The following is an 18967-nucleotide window of genomic DNA, read 5'->3' on the forward strand; positions in this document are numbered from 1 at the left end:
AATCAGTGGTGGGATTCAGCCAGTTCACACCTCTTCGGGAGAACCAATTGTTAACTTTCTGAGCTGTTTGGTGAACTGGTTGTGGGGAAGAAATTTTTAGGGCAGAGAACCGGTTGTTAAATTATTTGAATCCCACCACTGCAGGTAATCCTCCATTTACGACCAAAAATTGAACCCCAAATTTCTGCTGCTAACCAAGGCAGATGTTAAGTGCTGGCTCAGGAATTCTGGGAATTGAGGTCCACAGGTCATAAAAGGGCCATAGATCCTCACTCCTGCTATAAACGAATGCATTTGCTATCGTCCCAAAAGATTTTGATAGCCCCACCTTTCTTCTCATTCCCCAATGTTTTCCTTCAGAATTGATTTAGTATATGGACTTTAAAAGCTTTCTGCTTTCAGTAAAGAAAATGGCTTCCACCTGTGCCTTCAAAAATTCTTCAAAAAATGGTACTTTCCTAGAGATAGACAGCTCATAATGAAAAAGAGCCCCACGTTTTCATTGGAATAATAAAGAACGAACTAAATTAAAGCTTGCATGCTTCTCAGCTAACCCTATGATCCATAGGGAAACTCTCAATCAGGCCTGTGGTCTAAAAGAGCAGCCAAAGTCTAATTATTTTATTAAGCAGTATATATTTTAGATGGGTGCCCTGTAGTACCGAAAGGACTAAGCCTTAGATATTTGAGTTGATTCCATAAATTGATAACGATTCATTGATGCTGATTTTGTATTCCAGGGGCTTTCAACCTGCAGTCGACAGACACGATGCCCATCGCCACAAAAGGTATTTAAAGGGAGTCCGTGGTGAAGAATAGGTTGAGAGTCACTGAGAATTCAATTGCTCTAAGTCAAAGGGATCCAGTAGAAGCTATTTGTCTCTTTATCCCAAACCCTACCAGTTGACTTAATAGCAATAGCACTTAGACTTATATGCCACTTCACAGTGCTTTACCGCCAGTAGTGGGATGGTGATGGTTTGCACTGGTTCTACTGAATCGGTAGCACCGGTAAGCAGTTGGACCTGCCCAACTGCCTCCGCCCTTTCCTGTGCTTTATTGCTTGTTCGTGTGCTCAGCTGATTTCCATGGCAGAATCAGAAGTGCCATAGGACCAGTAGTAAAATAGAACCAGTAGTAAAAAAAGGTGAATCCCACCACTGTTTATAGCCCCCTCTAAGCAGTTTACAGGGTCAGCTTATTACCCGCAGCAATCTGGCTCCTCATTTTACCCACCTCAGAAGGAGGGAAGGCTGAGTCAACCTTGAGCCTGGTGAGATTTGATCTGCCAAATTGCAGGCAGTCAGCAGAAGAAGCCTGCAGTACTGCGCTCTAACCACCGCGCCACTGTGGCTCAAATCAACTCACCTGGCACAAAAATGTAGATCTCTTTCCCCTCCACCTCTCCATCTTCCTCTTGAGAATGATTATAATAACAAACGTATAATCCGGTGAGAGAAGCCGAAGCGTTTGCCACTTCAAGGACGGTCACAAAAAGGCCACTGTTGTTCTCTTCGTTCCTGATGGTTATGGAATGGTTGCCTTCCGGGATAGGATGCTGCCAGCTGACTTCGCTGTCTCCAGAACACTTCAGCGTGAAGGGGCCATTCAGCTGCACGACCATTTGCTCTTCGTTTGGAAGAATAGTGGGAAGCAAACTCTGGCAGGAGATGATGCATGACCCTACAGGGGGCAAAAAAGCAAGGTGTGTTACCAGGAAGAACATGGTTAAATCTCAAGGAAGAGACAATCAACCCCTTTGGGACATTTCTATCACTGCCTCTCTGGAAAAAAAATCAACAAGAATAAAATCAACAGGGACTCTACGAAAACAAAAAGCGAGAAAGTTAAACAAGAGAAACAGTGTCATAGGGTCTCCTGCTTGGGCGGAGGGTTGGCAACCCATGGCTCTAGAGCTGCATGTGGCTCTTTGACCCCTCTGCTACGTCTCCCTGCCGAACCGGTAAACTTTTTCTGCAGTTCAGTGAACAGGCTGATTCCATCACGGGCTGGCCCTGCCCCTCTCCCCTCCCCTCCCAGTCACTCCTCGCCCAGCATGAGAAGATAAGGGCGACAGCACGGAATGGAGAAGCAGCCGGGACTGATTCTCCAGTGCCTCCTATCTTGCTGGGTCTCGCAGGCACTTCTTCCAGCCCTTGTTGGTGCTGGTTCTGCCTCAGTCGCTCGGGGGGACATGCAACCTGCTCTCCACACCAAGATCTGCCCTAATGACTGGCTGGGGAAGCATGGCTGGGGAGGTCATGTGACCGAGTGGGACTGAGTGACGGTGAGTTGGCCACGCGCACCCAGTCACACCGGTTGTTAAATTATTGGCTCCCGGTGTTTTCTTTTCTGTGGGAAACGGTCCTTTCCAACTCTGTTATTTGGTTATTCTGTTTCTGGAATCCGTTCCTCTTGGAGCAGGCTTGCCATCTTTGATTACGGGGAGTCTTCGGCTTACGACCACAATTGAGTCCAAAATTTCTGTTGCTAAGCGAGACATTTAAGTGAGTTTTGCCCCATTTCATGACCTTCCTTGCCACAACTGTTAAGTGAGCCATTGCAGTTGTTCAGGGAATCTACATTCCCCATGGACTCTGCTTGTCAGAAGATCACCAAAAGGGATCGCATGATCCCCAGGACACAGCAACTGTCATAAATATGAGTCAGTTGCCAAGCGTCAGAATTTTGATCACATGACTCTCTATGGCTGCAAGATTGTGTCATGCCCCTGGTGGAGACTGACGCTGAGGGAGAGGAGAAACAGCCAACAGGGAGTGGAGGTGTGGCCCTGGAGGTTTTGGAGGAGGCTGGGGAAGGGCAGAGGCCGTCTGGGCAGTCAGAAGAAGACCCAGGCCCATCCCCTATCCATCCTAGGGCACACAGGGAGGAGAAGATATGGGAGAGACCTGGTCTGTGGGGGAGGAGAGGGCCTTGATCCTCTTTATGGGCTGCAGCTGTGACAACTGCATAAGAGGATGGACATGCGTATGGGCGAGTCCTGGAAACAAAGCATGGAAATATCTCTAGTTTATGACTCCTCTCTGAGTTTGGCGTCCTTCCCAGTGTGCGTTCTATTATCTGTGGATGTCCTCCAGCCCTTATCTTGCCCGGTTTGTGTTGCTTTTTAATTTTTATAATTTAAATGGCATTTCCTCCTTCTGGTAAGTGCTCGTGTGGGAGTTTTTTGTCTCCAGTCAAGAATATTCGGAGCTTGGAAGCAAAGTGAAGGAATAAAAGGGGCTTCACCTATTTTTGTGACTATGTTTATTTTGTATCCTACCCTGGGTCATCACACATTGTAAGTGTGAAAAACGGTCATAAGTCGTCCCCCCCTTTTTTCCAATGTCGTAACTTTGAATGGTCACTAAATGAACTGTTGTAAGTCGAGGACCACCTACATTGTGATTGCAAGTCATTCTGAAGCATTCAAAAGAGCCTCGGTGGAACAGTGGTTAGAGTGCAGTACTGCAGGCCACTTCTGCTGACTGCCGGCTGCCTGCAATTTGGCAGTTCGAATCTCACCAGGCTCAAGGTTGACTCAGCCTTCTGTCCTTCCGAGGTGGATAAAATGAGGACCCAGATTGTTGGAGGGGCAAGAGACTGACTCTGTAAACCGCTTAGAGTGGGCTGTAAAACACTATGAAGTGGTATATAAGTCTAAGTGCTATTGCTATTCCCAAACTGCATGGTAAAAGCTTGGCTTTTCTGCTCATTTAAACTTTGTTTTTATTCTATTGTTCCTAAGAGTCTTTTTGTAGATGTCAAGCCCAAACAACGATATTAGTTTCCAAAATAGCCTTTCTTTCTTTAAACAGAGATGGAAGGGACCATGTAGGTCATCTAGTCTAACCTCCCCACTCAAGCAGGAGATCCCATTTTGCACAATGTCCCTCTTCCTATGCTGCAAGTTTCTTTTTATATATATATATAAATTTTTATTAGACAAACGCAAAAAACAAAAAGAACATTAAAAGCAATGAACATGATACAATCCCCCTAACCCACATAATTATCATACATTGCTAAGTCACATATAAAAATGGTACATATTTACATTCCATATACATAGTATATAATATATACATATAATAATTTCTTATTATCCTGATCCTTCCTCTTTTCTAACCAACAATAAAACTTATCCCATACTTTGTAATAATCCAATTCATCCTTATTTTTTAATTCTATTGTCAATTTGTCCATTTCTGGGCACATCCAAATTTTCTGGATTACTTCTATTTCATTTGGAGTTTCTTTACATTTCCACTGTTGTGCATAGGCCAATCTTGCAGCAGTAATTACATGAATTATTAGGCATATAATATCTTTATTGTATTTTCCCACATTAATTCCTAACAAGAAAATTCCAGGTCTAGATTCTATTTTAATCTTCTAACCATTTCTGAATTTTCTGCCAAAACTTTTGAGCTTCTTTACAGTTCCACCATAAATGATGATATGCTGCAAGTTTCAAACTGGACCATGGCAGGAGCATATTTCTTGTTCCAGAGACGGTCAGATCCTCCGTAATTCCAAAGAAACTTGGTATGTCCTGTCTACAAATTGAGCACCGGCCAAAGAAACTAATACATATTTTTTCCCGGGCCAAACTTAGCTATTAACTTCACCTTTCTCTAAAATTCTCAATGGATCTTTTCCAGCTCTGGCCCAGAAAATGTATGAAATTCAGATTTTGTTGTCTTTGAGTCTGAACATGGCATACTTAACATTCTTACAGATTTGCACCCATGATCTCCCTGCATAATGAGAAAAATCAAAACAGCTCCCTTTTTTCCCCATGCAATTCCAGGAGAGAAAATACATTTCTGATGCTGTTTCTGGGACCAGAATCACTGTATGAAAATGAGAGTAAAATGAATTGAAGGTGTTTGCTCAAGCAACAGACTAGAATTCTGGAATTCCTCATCTACTGGAAAGGCTGGCAAAGGAGATCAAAAATACCTGGAGAAAGCTCCAGGCTGCTTGATCCAGGCTTCAGCAGGCTAGATTTAACCAGAGAGGCTATCTGACAAATGCTAAACTTGGCAAAAATCTTCCATTGAAGGTAACTTGACCTTGAACACTGGGGTCTATCTAACAAAATGAAATTCAATGTAGTGAAAAGTAAACTCTTACACTTAGGCAGGAAAAACCAAAAGTTCACATATAGATTGGGTGAAACCAGGCTCAATAGCAGCAACTGTGAGAGGGATCTTGGAGTCTTAGTGGACAACCAGCTAAATAGGAGCCAGCAGTGTGCAGCAGCAGCCTAAAAAGCTAATGCAATCCTAAATTGTATTAACAGAGGGATACAATCAAGATCAAGGGAGGTACTAATACCACTCTATAAAGCCTTAGTAAGACCACACCTAAAGTACTGCATCCAGTTTTGGTTACCACATTATAAAAAAGATGTTGAGACTCTAGAAAAAGTACAGAGAAGAGCAACCAGGATGATTAGGGGACTGGAGGCTAAAACATACAGTGAATGGTTGTAGGAACTGGGCTTGGCTAGTCTAGTAAACAGAAGGACCAGGGGAGACAGGAGATCAGTCTTCCAATATTTGAGGGGCTGCCACAGAGAGGAGGAGGAGGTCAAGCTATTTTCCAAGGCACCTGAAAGCCAGACAAGGAATAATGGATGGAAACTGAACAAGGAGAGATTTAACCTGGAAATAAGGAGGAATTTCCTGACAGTGACAACAATCAACCCATGGAACAGAAGTTGCATTCAGAAGTTGTGGGAGCTTCATCACTGGAGGCTTTTAAGGAGAGACTGGACTGCCATTTGTCAGAAATGGTGTAGGGTCTCCCGCTTGGGGGGGGGGGGGTTTGGACTAGATGACCTTACAAGGTCCCTTCCAACTCTGTTAATCTGTTAAATCTGTAACTCTTACCTGCGAGGAGATAGCCCAAGATCAAGACTTCCTTTCGGGAAGGTCCCATGGCAAAGGCCAACTGAAAATAGAAAACAAAATGAAAAAAAAAATAATAATGATTATATAGAAAACGGATAGGACATACCTGCAATGCAGGCTGGAAATATCTACAGGTAATCCTCAACTTACGACCAGGGTCGAGCCCAACATTTCTGTCACTGAGACCATAGTTGGGTGAATTTTGACCTGTTTTACGACCTTTTTTGCCACCGTTGTTAAGTGAATCCCTACCAGGGGTTAAGTTAATATCACAGGTCGTTTAGTGAATCTTACTTTGCTCGTCAGAAGGTTGCAAAAGAAGACTTGTCTTTACGACTGCAACCGTCGTAGAGACAAATCAGTTGCCAAGCGTCCGAATTTTGATCATGTGACCACGGGGATGCTACAATGGTGGTAAATGTGGAAAACAGTCATAAGTCATTTTTTTCAGTGCCATTGTAAATTCAGTCACTGAATGAACTGTTGTAAGCTGAGGGCTACCTGCATTGACAATCTTAATTCTTCTCTGCTGCCAAAATGACAATTAATACCGTAGGTAGATAGAATAGAGTTGTTTATTGGCCAAGTGTGTTTGGACACACAAGGAATTTGTCTTTGGTCCATAGGCTTTCCATATACATAAAGAAAAAATAAAATGTATTCATCAAGAATCATAAGGTACAGCAGTTAGTAATAGTCATAGGCTACTAAATAAGCAATCAAATCATACTGGGAAACAAATAAAACAATATAAATGTTAAAGATATAAGCAACACCGTTATAGTCATAAGTGGGAAGAGATAGGCACTAGGAAGGATGGGAGGAATAATTGTAATACAGCAGTGGTGGGATTCAAATATTGTTGCCACCGGGTGGCTTGGTGGGCGCGCTTTGCACGCATGCACACACTTTGTGTGCACGCGCATGCCAAACGCACACTTTGCGCAGGTACAGAGGTGTTCTAACTTGCCTCCTGCAAGCCTGCACAATCCCAGTCGCTTCTGTGCTATTCTGGAAGGCTGGAAATGGGCCTGTTTCTGGCTTCCAGAGAGCCTCTGGAGGCCGTTTTCGCTCTCCCATAGGCATGAGGAAAGCCTCTGGAGTCCAGGGAGGGCAACCCGCCCCCCCCCCTGCCATGGTGCAGGAGGCTGCCTAGGCCACGCCCATGATGGCCACGCCCACCCACCAACCAGGCAGAGAACCCCTTGCTAAAATTTTTGAAGCCCATCCCCTAAAGGGTTACATTTGGCAGGACCCAGAAGAAGGGCCTTCTCCGTGGTGGCTCCATCCTCCAAGAGATTAGACCGGCCCCTACTCTGACACTCTTTTGGGAGGCCCTGAAGACGTGGTTCTGCCAGCCAGGCCTGGGGAACCCAGAGCGGGATGGGGCCCATCAAATGGCTAGTATGAATGTGTTTGTTGTCACTGGGACGGTGGGGGGCTTATTATTTTATTATTTTTCTTAATATTTTTATGGTGTTTTTATATCCTTGCAAGCCGCCTTGAGTTGCCTTGTGCGAGGAGGCAGCAAGATACATTTTCTAAATAAATAAACCGGGGCAAGTAAAACGAGGCAAAACTGACTTAACCAATGTCTGACTTAGCAACATAAATTTTGGGGCTCCGTTGTGCTCATAAGTCAAGGACTACCTGTATCGGGGCCAATTCCAGGAGACAGCAGAGGACAGGGAGCTGGCGTGCTATGGCCTGTGAGGTCTCAAAGATTCAGAGACCAAACAACATAATCCTGAATACTGCATTAATGTGTATCTTATTTATGTTTCGGAATACCACATAAATTTGTTACACATAAGATGATTTCTACTGCCAATACACTTCAAGGTGTGGAAAACAATGCATACAAGCACAACAGAGAATGTTCTTTCTGCGTCAACTCAGAAAGCTCAAACTGCCCAAGGAGCTGCTGATCCAATTCTACAGATGGATTATTCAGTCTGTCATCTGCACCTCTATAACGGTCTGGTTTGGTTCTGCAACCCAACAGGACAGACACAGACTTCAGAGAGTAATTAGGACTGCAGAAAAAACCATTACTACCAACCTGCCTTCCATCCATCAAGAACCTGTATACTGCACGAGTCAAAAAGAGGGCTGTGAAAATATTTACAGACCCCTCACATCCCGGACATAAACTGTTTCAACTCCTACCCTCAAAACGACGCTATATAGAGCACTACACACCTGAACAACTACGCACAAGGACAGTTTTTTCCCAAACGCCATCACTCTGCTAAACAAATAATTCCCTCAACACTGTTCAACTATTACAAAGTCTGCACTACTATTACTGTTAATCTCCTCAACACTCCTTATCACCCATCCCCTCCCACTTGTGACTGTATGACTGTAACTTTGTCGCTTGTATTCTTACGATTGATATTGACTCTTTCCCAGTATGATTTGATTGCTTATTGTACCCTATGACTATCATTAAGTGTTGTACTTTATGATTCTTGACTCTTGACAAATGTAGCTTTTCTTTTATGTACACTGAGAGCATTTGCACCAAGACAAATTCCTTGTGTGTCCAATCACACTTGGCCAATAAAGAATTCTATCTATTCTATCTATTCTATATTGTATCAGATAACACGTTTCCACTGAGGATATTATGACAATTGAGCCAACATCATGAATAGTAGGATGCAAAGGTCTTACAAATTCCAAACCTCGGTGTGTCTCCAATCAACATCTTAACAAAAGAGCAAATGCAGCTCTAGAAACACGTTTCTTCATCCTTAGCATCAAGTAAGAAAAGATTTTAAAAGGGGGGTTGGGGTATTCAGAGATTAGCTTCTCTCAAAATCAACACCATTTGGTGACCCTCTTCTCCAGATGTCTTCTGTTAGTTGTGAAAACCTCATCTTCGAGATGCAGGAAAGTCTTGTAAAAATAGATAAAAATAAAGTCTCCGCCCTAGCTTAGTTCAGCGGTGAAAATCTGGGATGAAACCACAGTCGGTGCTCAAAAAGAAGCAACATTGCTAAACCTCTGCCCACAAAACCTGAGATTAATCTTGAAAGGAGGAGAAATGGCATGTGGAATTTAAGATGGCAGAAGACAAATTTCCATGTTCCACAACTTTCCATAATCGGCTAACAGCTAAAGAGAAGACTAAAAATCTACATCGTTCAAATATTAAGGGACCACTACAAATATAACTAAGCGTTTAGTTGGTCCCAAACTCTTTACATAATGGTCATGTTTTTAATTTTACCGAAATAGCAGCTGCTAAGGTAAAAAATTAAACCTACCCGGGTGAAATATGGCAGTCCTGAAAGTGTTGGGTATATGGATACACCAACTAGGTTTGGGTGACTAAATATATAAACCTAGGTTTAAGTGTTTGTAGCTTTAAGCACCAAACTGCAATGTAATTAGATAATTAAGGGTGCGGTTGCAAGCAGCAATAAAAGGCAGTGAGAGTAACGTAACACTTCCTGGTTACTGATCCCTGGTCTGGTTACTGTTCCTGGTCACTGGTCTGCTGGTCACTGGTCTCTGGTCTGGTCTCTCTGCCTGCTGCCTGCTGTTTACTTCTGTTTGAGACGTCTGCTTGTTATTGCTTGTTGGCTACTGTGCTGAACAAAAGGACTGTTTACTTTGTGAGCTGTGCATACTCAGCGTTGTCTTCGAGAGAAAGGTATCGTGAGGAGAAGATGTACAAGCAGATAAAGACATTGTACTGATTAGTTAATGGACTAGGTTACTGGATGGATATATTGGATTACTGACATATGGACTGATTGACAATGCTTAAGCTCTAAATGAATTAAACAACTATTTAAAACTACAAACAGTGTTTTTGTCTCCAGTGTGTGTATACTCTTGGGCCCAGCCTCTCTCTCATTTGGCTGCCTGGCTTGACTGCTGCTGTGCACTCTGCTTGGGGGTTTGTCCCCAAACACTAACAGAAAGTATATATTTGTTTGCTTTTAATTGACATGATTCCCTCTAAAGGCTTTTGAGCTGTATCTAATTTGACTCTGGGAGGTTGATTTAACACTCTCTAAAGCATTAATTGCATTAACAAATTTAAAAAGCTACCAGTCTTTTCATTTAACAAAATAACTGACCCAGTTGTGGGATTCAAAAATTTTTACTACTGGTTCTGTGGGCATGGCGTGACTTGTTGGGCATGGCTTGGTGGGCATGGCTTGGTGGGCATGGCAGGGGAAGGATACTGCAAAATCCCATCCCCTCCTCACCCTATTAACCTGCTTTCCAGCTCCGTTCTCCTGTGCAGGGCAACCAAAGAAAACCCAGAAAATCAGCTGGGACTCTGGAGGCGGAGAATAGATGGGGGCGAGGCCAGTCAGAGGTGTGCCATTTGGTGGTTTTCCGAGCTACTCAAAATTTCTGCTACCGGTTCTCCAGAATGGGTCAGAACCTGCTGAATACCACCTCTGATGCAGATATGAAGGAAAGCCTGTAGGCTCCAAATAATGTATGCATAGAAACTGCTGCCTACATTTTGATAGAGATGCCCACCAAATGTATTTTTTCTTAAAAGCACTAGGAATTCTGACCTTTTTTAATTCAAAAGCACCCAAGTTGAGAAATCTGCATTGTTTATCCCCTTGTTTAGGATAGGATAGGATAGGATAGGATGGGATGGGATGGAATAGGATAGGATAGGATAGGATAGGATAGGATAGGATAGGATATTGGAATAGAATAGAATAGAATAGAATAGAATAGAATAGAATAGAATAGAATAGAATAGAATAGAATAGAATAGAATAGAATAGAATAGAATAGAATTCTTTATTGGCCAAGTGTGATTGGACACATAAGGAATTTGTCTTGCTGCAAATGCTCTCAGTGTACATAAAAAGAAAAGATACCTTCATCAAGAGTCAAGAATCATCAGGTACAACACTTAATAATAGTCATAGGGTACAATAGGCAATCGAATCATACTAGGAAACAGTCAATAAAAATAGTTAGGATAGAAGCAACAAAGTTACAGTCATACAGTCACAAGTGGGAGGGGATGAGTGATAAGGAGTGATGAGAAGATTAACAATAATAGTAGTGCAGACTTTGTAATAGTTGAACAATGTTGAGCGAATTTACCATCTTTGGCTGAAGCAGTACCAGCAAGGACACAGACCATGATAAGCGGGCCATCATGTCCTGCAAAGTTATAAAAGCAGAGCAATCTGGACTCTTCAAATCAGTCGACCGCCAGATCAGAAGGAGTGATTTACTGACCGGTGGGCTGGCAGGATCTCAACAGCGGCGCTGGCTTTTTAACAAGATTGGTGTGTGTGTGTGGAATGAATCACTGACCTCCAATCCACCACCAGGCCTGACTGACAAACGATTAGCAAACAGGCACCGGCAAACTTTAAGAAACTCAGCAGATGGCATTCCTGCAGAAACTGAGTCATTTGCCTTGGTTTTTCAATTAGCAATAATAGCCGTGTGTTTATGTAAAAGTGCCTCCCCACTGATAACCAGGCTCTTGCACATCAAAGCCACCTTCCCTTCCAGCCTTCCCACTTTTTTTATCACAGTTCTACCCTTTATTTTTTTCTAGATAAAGAAATCCTTGCTGCGTATGTCTTTCCACAAGGAATTCCTGGATTCATCTTGGATTTGTCCTGTGGCAAATGTTTCTACCCCTTCTGCAATTGCCAGCTAGATTTCACGTTCAAAGAAGAGCAAACTAAGAGGATCAAAGGCTTGTAGATTAGGAGGGAAATACCATGTGGACCCTGTATTGTTGTTAATTAGAATAAGTAATAATTAAGAATAATTATATTGATATTAGTTTATTTTTTATTTTTGTTTTTGTTTGATATACATTGGCCTTGAGGAAGTAAAAGAAGAAAATACATAAAATAAAATAGGTGGTGAGATGGAAATGAAAATAAATGGGGATAAATGGGGGGTGGAAATGTATTAGGATGAAAATGTTTATGTTATTGTATTAACGAATGAAAAAAATATGAAGCGAAAATTTATTAAAAAGGAAGAGAGATGACCTTGTGTTCTGTGCTAGAAAGCAAGATAGAATACAGTACAGATTATTAGTTCCTCTTATTAGTTCCTTTCATTAGGGATTGTCCACAAAACATAGATTTCATTCATCTATATGCCAAGTCTTGCTAAAAATGAACAAAATTGGATGGTGGGCAATCAAGCATCTTAATATTTAAAAAAATAATAATTCCACAGCAGCCACTCTTCAATTTCTTAGAATAGAAGCCATATCCCCTCTTATATATTTTTCTTGCACATTTACAGTATATTCTCAAAGAAATACTTATTTACAAGTGAACTGCCATGCTACGCAAACTGTGAAGTCCATCAAACTCAATAGGACTGGAACGTAGAATTGGCCACTCAAAAGCACTGAGAGTTGGTGTTTTTTCCAGGACATACATCTACTTAATCCATTAGTAAATTACAAGCAGTCCTCAACATATCACCATTCGTTTAACAACAGTTTAAAGTTACACCGGTCTGAAAAAATGCAACTTACAAATTGTACTACAACTTACAACCGTTATACTACCCTTGGCACTCAATTCAGGTGTTTTGCAAACTAGTTCACATTTATGACCTGTTGTAGTATCCTATAACCATTTCCAATCATTTCTGCCAATTTACAGAAGAAGAAGAAAAACATTGGGAAAGCTGGATTCATTTAACCGGTCTAAAAAGTGTAATAAAAATCAGGTTTGATTCAATTTACGACTGCAACAATTTACAACAGAAATTCCACTCCCAATTGTTGTCATCAGTTGAGATTACTTATTGAATGTTGCTTCTGATAGCAACATTATCAATGTGATGGGTCATTAGTCACAAAAATTGACTTGGGAAGAGGGAGAAAGTACAAAACAAGGTTGGGGGTGATGGGTGGTTATAAAAAAACTGCAATAAATAATGAATAAAGTATATTTCTCCTTTCCAATAGCATCACCCTTCTATCCATCCTCTAGAGTTTTATTAAGCAGAATCTCTGTTTACACACAGCTTCTCCGATTTGGTGTGTGTGCACTTATTCCAACAGGTGGCAGTGTTGAACCATAGAAATGGAGGAAATTATTAACTGAAAGTTTTGTCTAGAAGTAGCGATAGCTTTTTAAGCGTTTCCAGATTATCTACCTAGAAAACTGCCATTTTAAAATGGAAATCATTCGTATTTCTTGGTGGCACAATCCTGCAACCCTAGAACAACACTAATATAATCAGAACTTAAAAGGAAACTTTATTTTTTTCATTTTTAGTGGGGTAAATATCCCAAAGATGCTTTTTCAGGAGGCAACTGGACTTCCTTTGTTTTTCTTTTGAAGATGTTTCGCTTCTCATCCAAGAAGCTTCTTCAGCTCTGACTGGATAGTGGGGAATGGAAGGATTTGTAGTCCTGGCAGACAGCTGCCCATTTGCATCCTTTTAGAGGGTGGTTTAGAGGTTTTGAAGCACTTGGAAATTTATCTGTGTCCTCAGATAACCACAGCCCTGAGTAGTGCTCCTGGTTCCTGTAGTCTGCATTTTAAAAAAAAAATCTCTACGGACTTTTAGCTGTACAATTTGGGATGAACACCCTTTGAATGGTGTGGGAGTAGGAGTGGATTTCCAAAGGGAAAAAATGCAGACTACAAGGAATCAGGAACACCATTCAGGGGACCCTGAGGACACAGATTAACCTCCAAGTGGCCTCAACGACCCTCTAAAAGGATGCAAATGACCAGCTGTCTGCAAGGAATATAAATCCTTCCATTCCCCACTATGCTGTCAGAGCTGAAGAAGCTTCTTGGAGGAGAAGCAAAACATCTTCAAAGAAAAAACAAGGAAGTCCATTTGCCTCCTGAAAAAAGTCCTTTGGGACAACTATGACCTGGATGACTGAGTATCTCTACAGACTTTTAGCTATACAAGAGAGGTTACTTTCCCCACCATTTGCAGCAAACGAAATGTTTGCTATAGTTCATAACGTGTTCATAAACTAATCCTCCCAGGGTAAAAACTGAATGGAAGGCTATTAAAAATTAAACAGCATCAAAGAAAGGCGTGTGCTTTGTAACTTTAGTTTAGCCACACGGACAAATCTCTCTCAGATTTCAGCATCAGGAGCTCTTTTTAAAATTCCATACAACAACAACACCATTCTGAGAGAATTTGCAGTTTCATTTGCGAAGAATTTGCAATTTGCAGTAGCCTTCCAGGAAAGAGAAAAGCCTGATGATGGCAGATGAGATTCTGCTGAAACGTCGCTACAACTTTAAAAGCACAACTACTATGACGTGGGAAAATACCCAAACAAAGCCGAATGCCATACATGTAAGTACCCACGAAAACTTAAGAAAATATATATATATAGGCAGCAATAGTGCACACAGCTATGATAAATGCCGAAACTGATTACCAGAGCGAATGGGGGCAGTTTTGGATTACACATCAGCCTTCAAGCTTTCCATGTGAAATTGAATTGCATGGGGCATAAGTGTGATGTGCAGCATTGACACTTCCTAAAAGGGGGAGGGGATATATTTTCTTAGGCACAAAGTTGCTCTCCTGCTTTTAAAATCATCTTTGGATGTGGAAGGATCCAGCTAACCTTGGCAGAGTTTGAAAAAAGCTAAGCAGAATAAACTCTTGTAATACGTGGATTAGAGGCTACAGGAAATCCCAGGTCTATAAACTAGATGGGAATTCTTTGGTTTTGTTTTGCTTTGTTTTATCCCCGTCTAGCCATTAAAAGAGACTTGCCTGCAACACAGGGAATGTGGGGGGAAGGAACAATTTCTCTGCAACTTATACCCGGACAAATCCCCGTTTAAAATACAGTTTGATACCTGAACAGATTAAATGGATGAATAATGTTCATTCGAGGCAACATAGCACAATGAATGCATTAAAATATAGTTAAAGGTAAGAATTACTGCACCGTTACAGATTTCCTCTACATTTCTTATTTGGGAGCGATTAACTTTTATGCCCTCAAAACAACCAAGAGAAAAAATAAATTGAAGAAGGAAGCGATGATGAGAAAGAAAGCGGATAAATAGGAGAGGGACACACTTCAATGAAAATGTTCTCGTGAGGCCTCTGAAAGTCCTACATATACCATCACCTAGGTTTTACTAGTACAGTAGTCCTCAACTTACCACCCGATTTGAGCCCAGAATTTATGTTGTTAAGTGAAAAAATTGTTAAGTGAGTTTTTCCCCACTGCACGACTTTTCTTGCCACATTAAGTGAATCACTGCAGTTGTTAAATTAGTAACACTGTGATGACCCAGGGTGGGATACAAAATAAACACAGTCCCAAAAAACAGGTGAAGCCCCTTTTATTCCTTCACTTTGCTTCCAAGCTCCAAATATCCTTGACTGGAGACAAAAAAACTCCCACACAAGCAGTTACAAGAAGGAGGAAATGCCATTTAAATTATAAAGAGTAAAAAAACAACACAAACCAGGCAAGATAAGGGCTAGAGGAGTTCCACAGATAACAGAACGCACACTGGGAAGGATGCCAGACTCAGAGAGGAACCATAAACTAGAGATATTTCCACGCTTTGTTTCCAGGACTCGCCAGTACGCATGTCCATCCTTTTATCCAATTCTCACAGCTGCAGCCCATGAAGGGGATCAGGGCCCTTTCCTCCCCTGTAGACCATGCCATTCACACCTCTCCCTTATTCTCTCCTCCCTGCGTGCCCTAGGATGGAGAGGGGATGGGCCTGGGTCCTCCTCTGACTGCCCAACCAGCCTCTGCCCTTCCCCAGCCTCCACAACCTCTGGAGCCAGACTTCCACTCCCTGTCGGCTGTTCCTCCTCTCCCTCAGTCTCCACCAGGGGCATGACAAACACGTTCTTAAGTGAATCTGGCTTCCCCATTTTCTTTGCTTGTTCAGAAGATCCTAAAAGGGAACCCATCACATGATCCAGGGATACTGCAATTGCCATAAATGTGAACCAGTTGCCAAGCATCCGAAGGGAGATCATGTGACCATGGGGGAGCCTGCAACGGTGTGGAAACATGGTCTTAAGTCACTTCATAACATCCAACGGCCACTAAAGGAACTGTTGTACTTACTTGCGAGGACTACCTGCTCCTGCCATATCTGCCCTGCAGAAATGCAGGCGGCCACTAGGTGACAGCAAAGAGCCATGAGGAAAAAAAAATACGAACTCTGCTGCTGTGTAGTGATCCTCTGGATTTTTGCAGCTCATCTTTCCCAGTTTCCAGGCTGACAGCTGAGTTTATTTGACCCTTTGCAAAGATTATCCACTCAGAAGTTGCTATCGTCCACCAGTGCTCCAAATTGCTAATTTGGAGGGAATTGGAATTTCAAGCCAGTTAAACAGCAATGAAACAGAAACCGAGCTATCCAACCAGGGCTGTCTTAAGGCAGGGGCCCGATGGGCACTTGCTCGTGGGCCCCACGAGCATAGGGGCCCCCATGCCAATCTGTGTATATTAACCCTTCAATGCACCTGGTATCATATAAACGCAACAACATATTTGTTACATGTTTATTTGTTGGAAGTGCCATTTTATTGACCATTTGCATTTTTATTCCAGTGAGTAGTTGTTGTAAGAGCCCCAGTACACTGCTTTGCCTGGGGCCCACAATGCTGTTAAGACACCCCTGTGTCTAACCAACTATCGCAACGTTTTACTTATAGCACAACATCCTCTATAACAGACAGCCTTTCCTGGCCTGATGTTCTGACAGAAATCACCCAGAGATCTCTGGATGACTCAGAGATGAACCATTTTGGGAAAAGGTGTTCTGAGCAAGGCTTCCCGAGACTACAATTAAGCACACGCTTAGTTAAAACAACTCTTGTTTTATTTCAACGCTGGGAATTATTTTCATTCCCAGCCCGTAATGAGTCCCAAACAGTCCCCCGAGATAAGCACCCACCTTTCTCTCCTTTGAATTGCTGCCAACAACAAAAGTGCCAAATGAACTATAAAAAAAACCAACCGAAGTACAAGAACTTCAAGTAGAGAACTGAAGCACAGAGCTTCAAGGATTAATCTAAACAGAACAGGAGACTTTGCTTCCTGCAAAGGTTTCTTCACCTTTGCCTGACCTTTATACCTTGGGGGAAGGACAATCACTTCCAAGCCTTTGTCCTGAATCACCCCTTTTGTCTCAGCTGCTCTTGCTTTCTAGCGGCTCTGTGCACATGCGCACTGGGAACAGGCTCCCCTTGCTCCTCTGCCTCACTGCTGCCAGAGTCTAGAGGCTCCGGCATCAGCACACAATTCCCAGATGGTCCTGGCCCCACCTCTGCATCAGATGCAGGACCCTCATCCGAATCCTCTCCAGACTCCCAGACTGGTCCCCGTTCTTCCTCACTGTCTGATTCCACTGCCGTTTGCACAGGCTGCCGGCGAACCACAACAAAAGGAACACTAGGGGGGTATCACAGAAGAGACACAGGAGGCCAGATATCCTCCTAGAATGGACAGTTTCAGGCCAGCTGTCGTATGAGCCCTACTATGAGGCAAAAACGTTCCAGAATCAATAGCCATCTTGGCCGGTGGAAAAATCATTTCCATTTGGCCTCACACACTGCACAGCCAAACTGACAACAGAAACAGAATTTGTGTAAAGATACAAATGCACACACAATGGGGTACATTCTTGTATAACTTCATGATGCATTCAATTTTGTTTTTTCCACCCCATTGTTGGTTCTTTTTGTGGCTGGTGAAGATCACCACAAGTGGCATTTTTTTAAAAAAAGTAAACAAGTTCCAGGGCAGCCATTTTGTAACAACCGTCCTGACACCCTCTCCAAATTCTAGAGAATCCCTTACTCTGAATGAGGGAATCCATTAAAATTTTAACAAAACTTTGGGGGGATAGCAAAATGCCTCAATACAGATAGACCTCGACTTACAACAGTTCATTGAGCAACCGCTCAAAGTTACAACAGCACTGAAAAAATTGACTTATGACCATTTTCACACTTACGACCAATCCAGCATCCCCACATGATCAGAATTTGGATGCTTGGCAACTGACTCATATTTCTGACAGTTGCAGTGCCCTGGGGTCACATGATCAGCTCTTGCGAAGTTCTGACAGGCAAAGTCAACGGGGTAGCCATGTTTGCTTTAACAACCAGGGCTTACTAACTTATCAATCGCAGGGATTGATTTAATAACCGTGGCACAAAAGGTTGCACAATGGGGCAAGCCTCACTTAAACAAGACAGATTGACTAAGGCAGAAATTCTCAAAGTGCCATCCCAGAGTCCAATAAATACTCTAACAATTCTCATTTTTAATTTCTAATACACTACACATCGGATAGATATGACTCTCCTAAAACAAAGCTCCTGAGATCCCCAACCATTGTTGTTTTTTTTAAAGAAAGCAAAGGAGATCCGAAATCAAGCTTTAGAGACCCACTGGGCTCAGGAAAACCTTCACGCCAGGATTCCCTTCCACCCTCAGGACAACAATGGACCCCGCCGTTCCTAACAATCACCGCTTGAGGGCAGCAGAGGACCGCAAAGGCGAAAAACTGCCCTGACCGAGTTCTTAAATTTACTTACTCCAAGTCTCTGGCAAGAGCCAGATTATCCCGCCCCGCCACATCACACACAACCCTCTCAGCAAAACCTCTTAGAAATCTCGGCTCCTTCCTATTTCTGGCAGCCTATCGGGCCCCCTTCTCGCCCACTGCTACCCCCACTAAGGGGCGGGCGGACCCCAATCCTTCTACCCCTCTTCTTCCCACCACCCCCGGTCTCTTGTCCATCATCTTCCCTGACATTTTTTTTTTTTTTTGCCACGGAATCTAGTGCCATTGAATCTATTGGGTCCTCTTTTTTGCCACGGAATCTAGTGCCACGGAATCTACTGGGTCTTTTGCTGCCCCGCGCAGGCTTTCTTTTCCAACTTGGAAAAAAGAAAAAGAAAAAAAAAAGAAAATTCCCGCCGCGTCAACATGTTTTCTTTGAGGAAAACTAGGATTTATGGTGCCAAGCTAACCACACGCGGTCGTCCCTGCCAACCCTTTCAGACGTTTCGCTGACGC

At 42.7% G+C, this 18967-nt stretch overlaps 1 protein-coding gene across 2 annotated transcripts in view; it reads right to left on the minus strand.

The window, feature by feature from the left end:
- PDGFRA (platelet derived growth factor receptor alpha) overlaps positions 1 to 18967 on the minus strand; it is a 74142-nt gene that overhangs the window by 51202 nt on the left and 3973 nt on the right. For both annotated transcript variants that reach the window (XM_026699879.2, XM_026699876.2), the window contains exons 2-3: positions 5901 to 5961; positions 1369 to 1683 (exon numbers count right to left, since the gene is read on the minus strand). In XM_026699879.2, the coding sequence (XP_026555664.1) occupies positions 1369 to 1683; positions 5901 to 5949 (364 nt within the window). In that variant the 5' untranslated portion in view covers positions 5950 to 5961. The remainder of the gene's footprint in view (positions 1 to 1368; positions 1684 to 5900; positions 5962 to 18967) is intronic.

This window comes from Pseudonaja textilis, chromosome 6, assembly GCF_049901715.1.
Source record: "Pseudonaja textilis isolate UNSWEBS1 chromosome 6, rPseTex1.2, whole genome shotgun sequence".
Taxonomy (NCBI): Eukaryota; Metazoa; Chordata; class Lepidosauria; order Squamata; family Elapidae; genus Pseudonaja; species Pseudonaja textilis.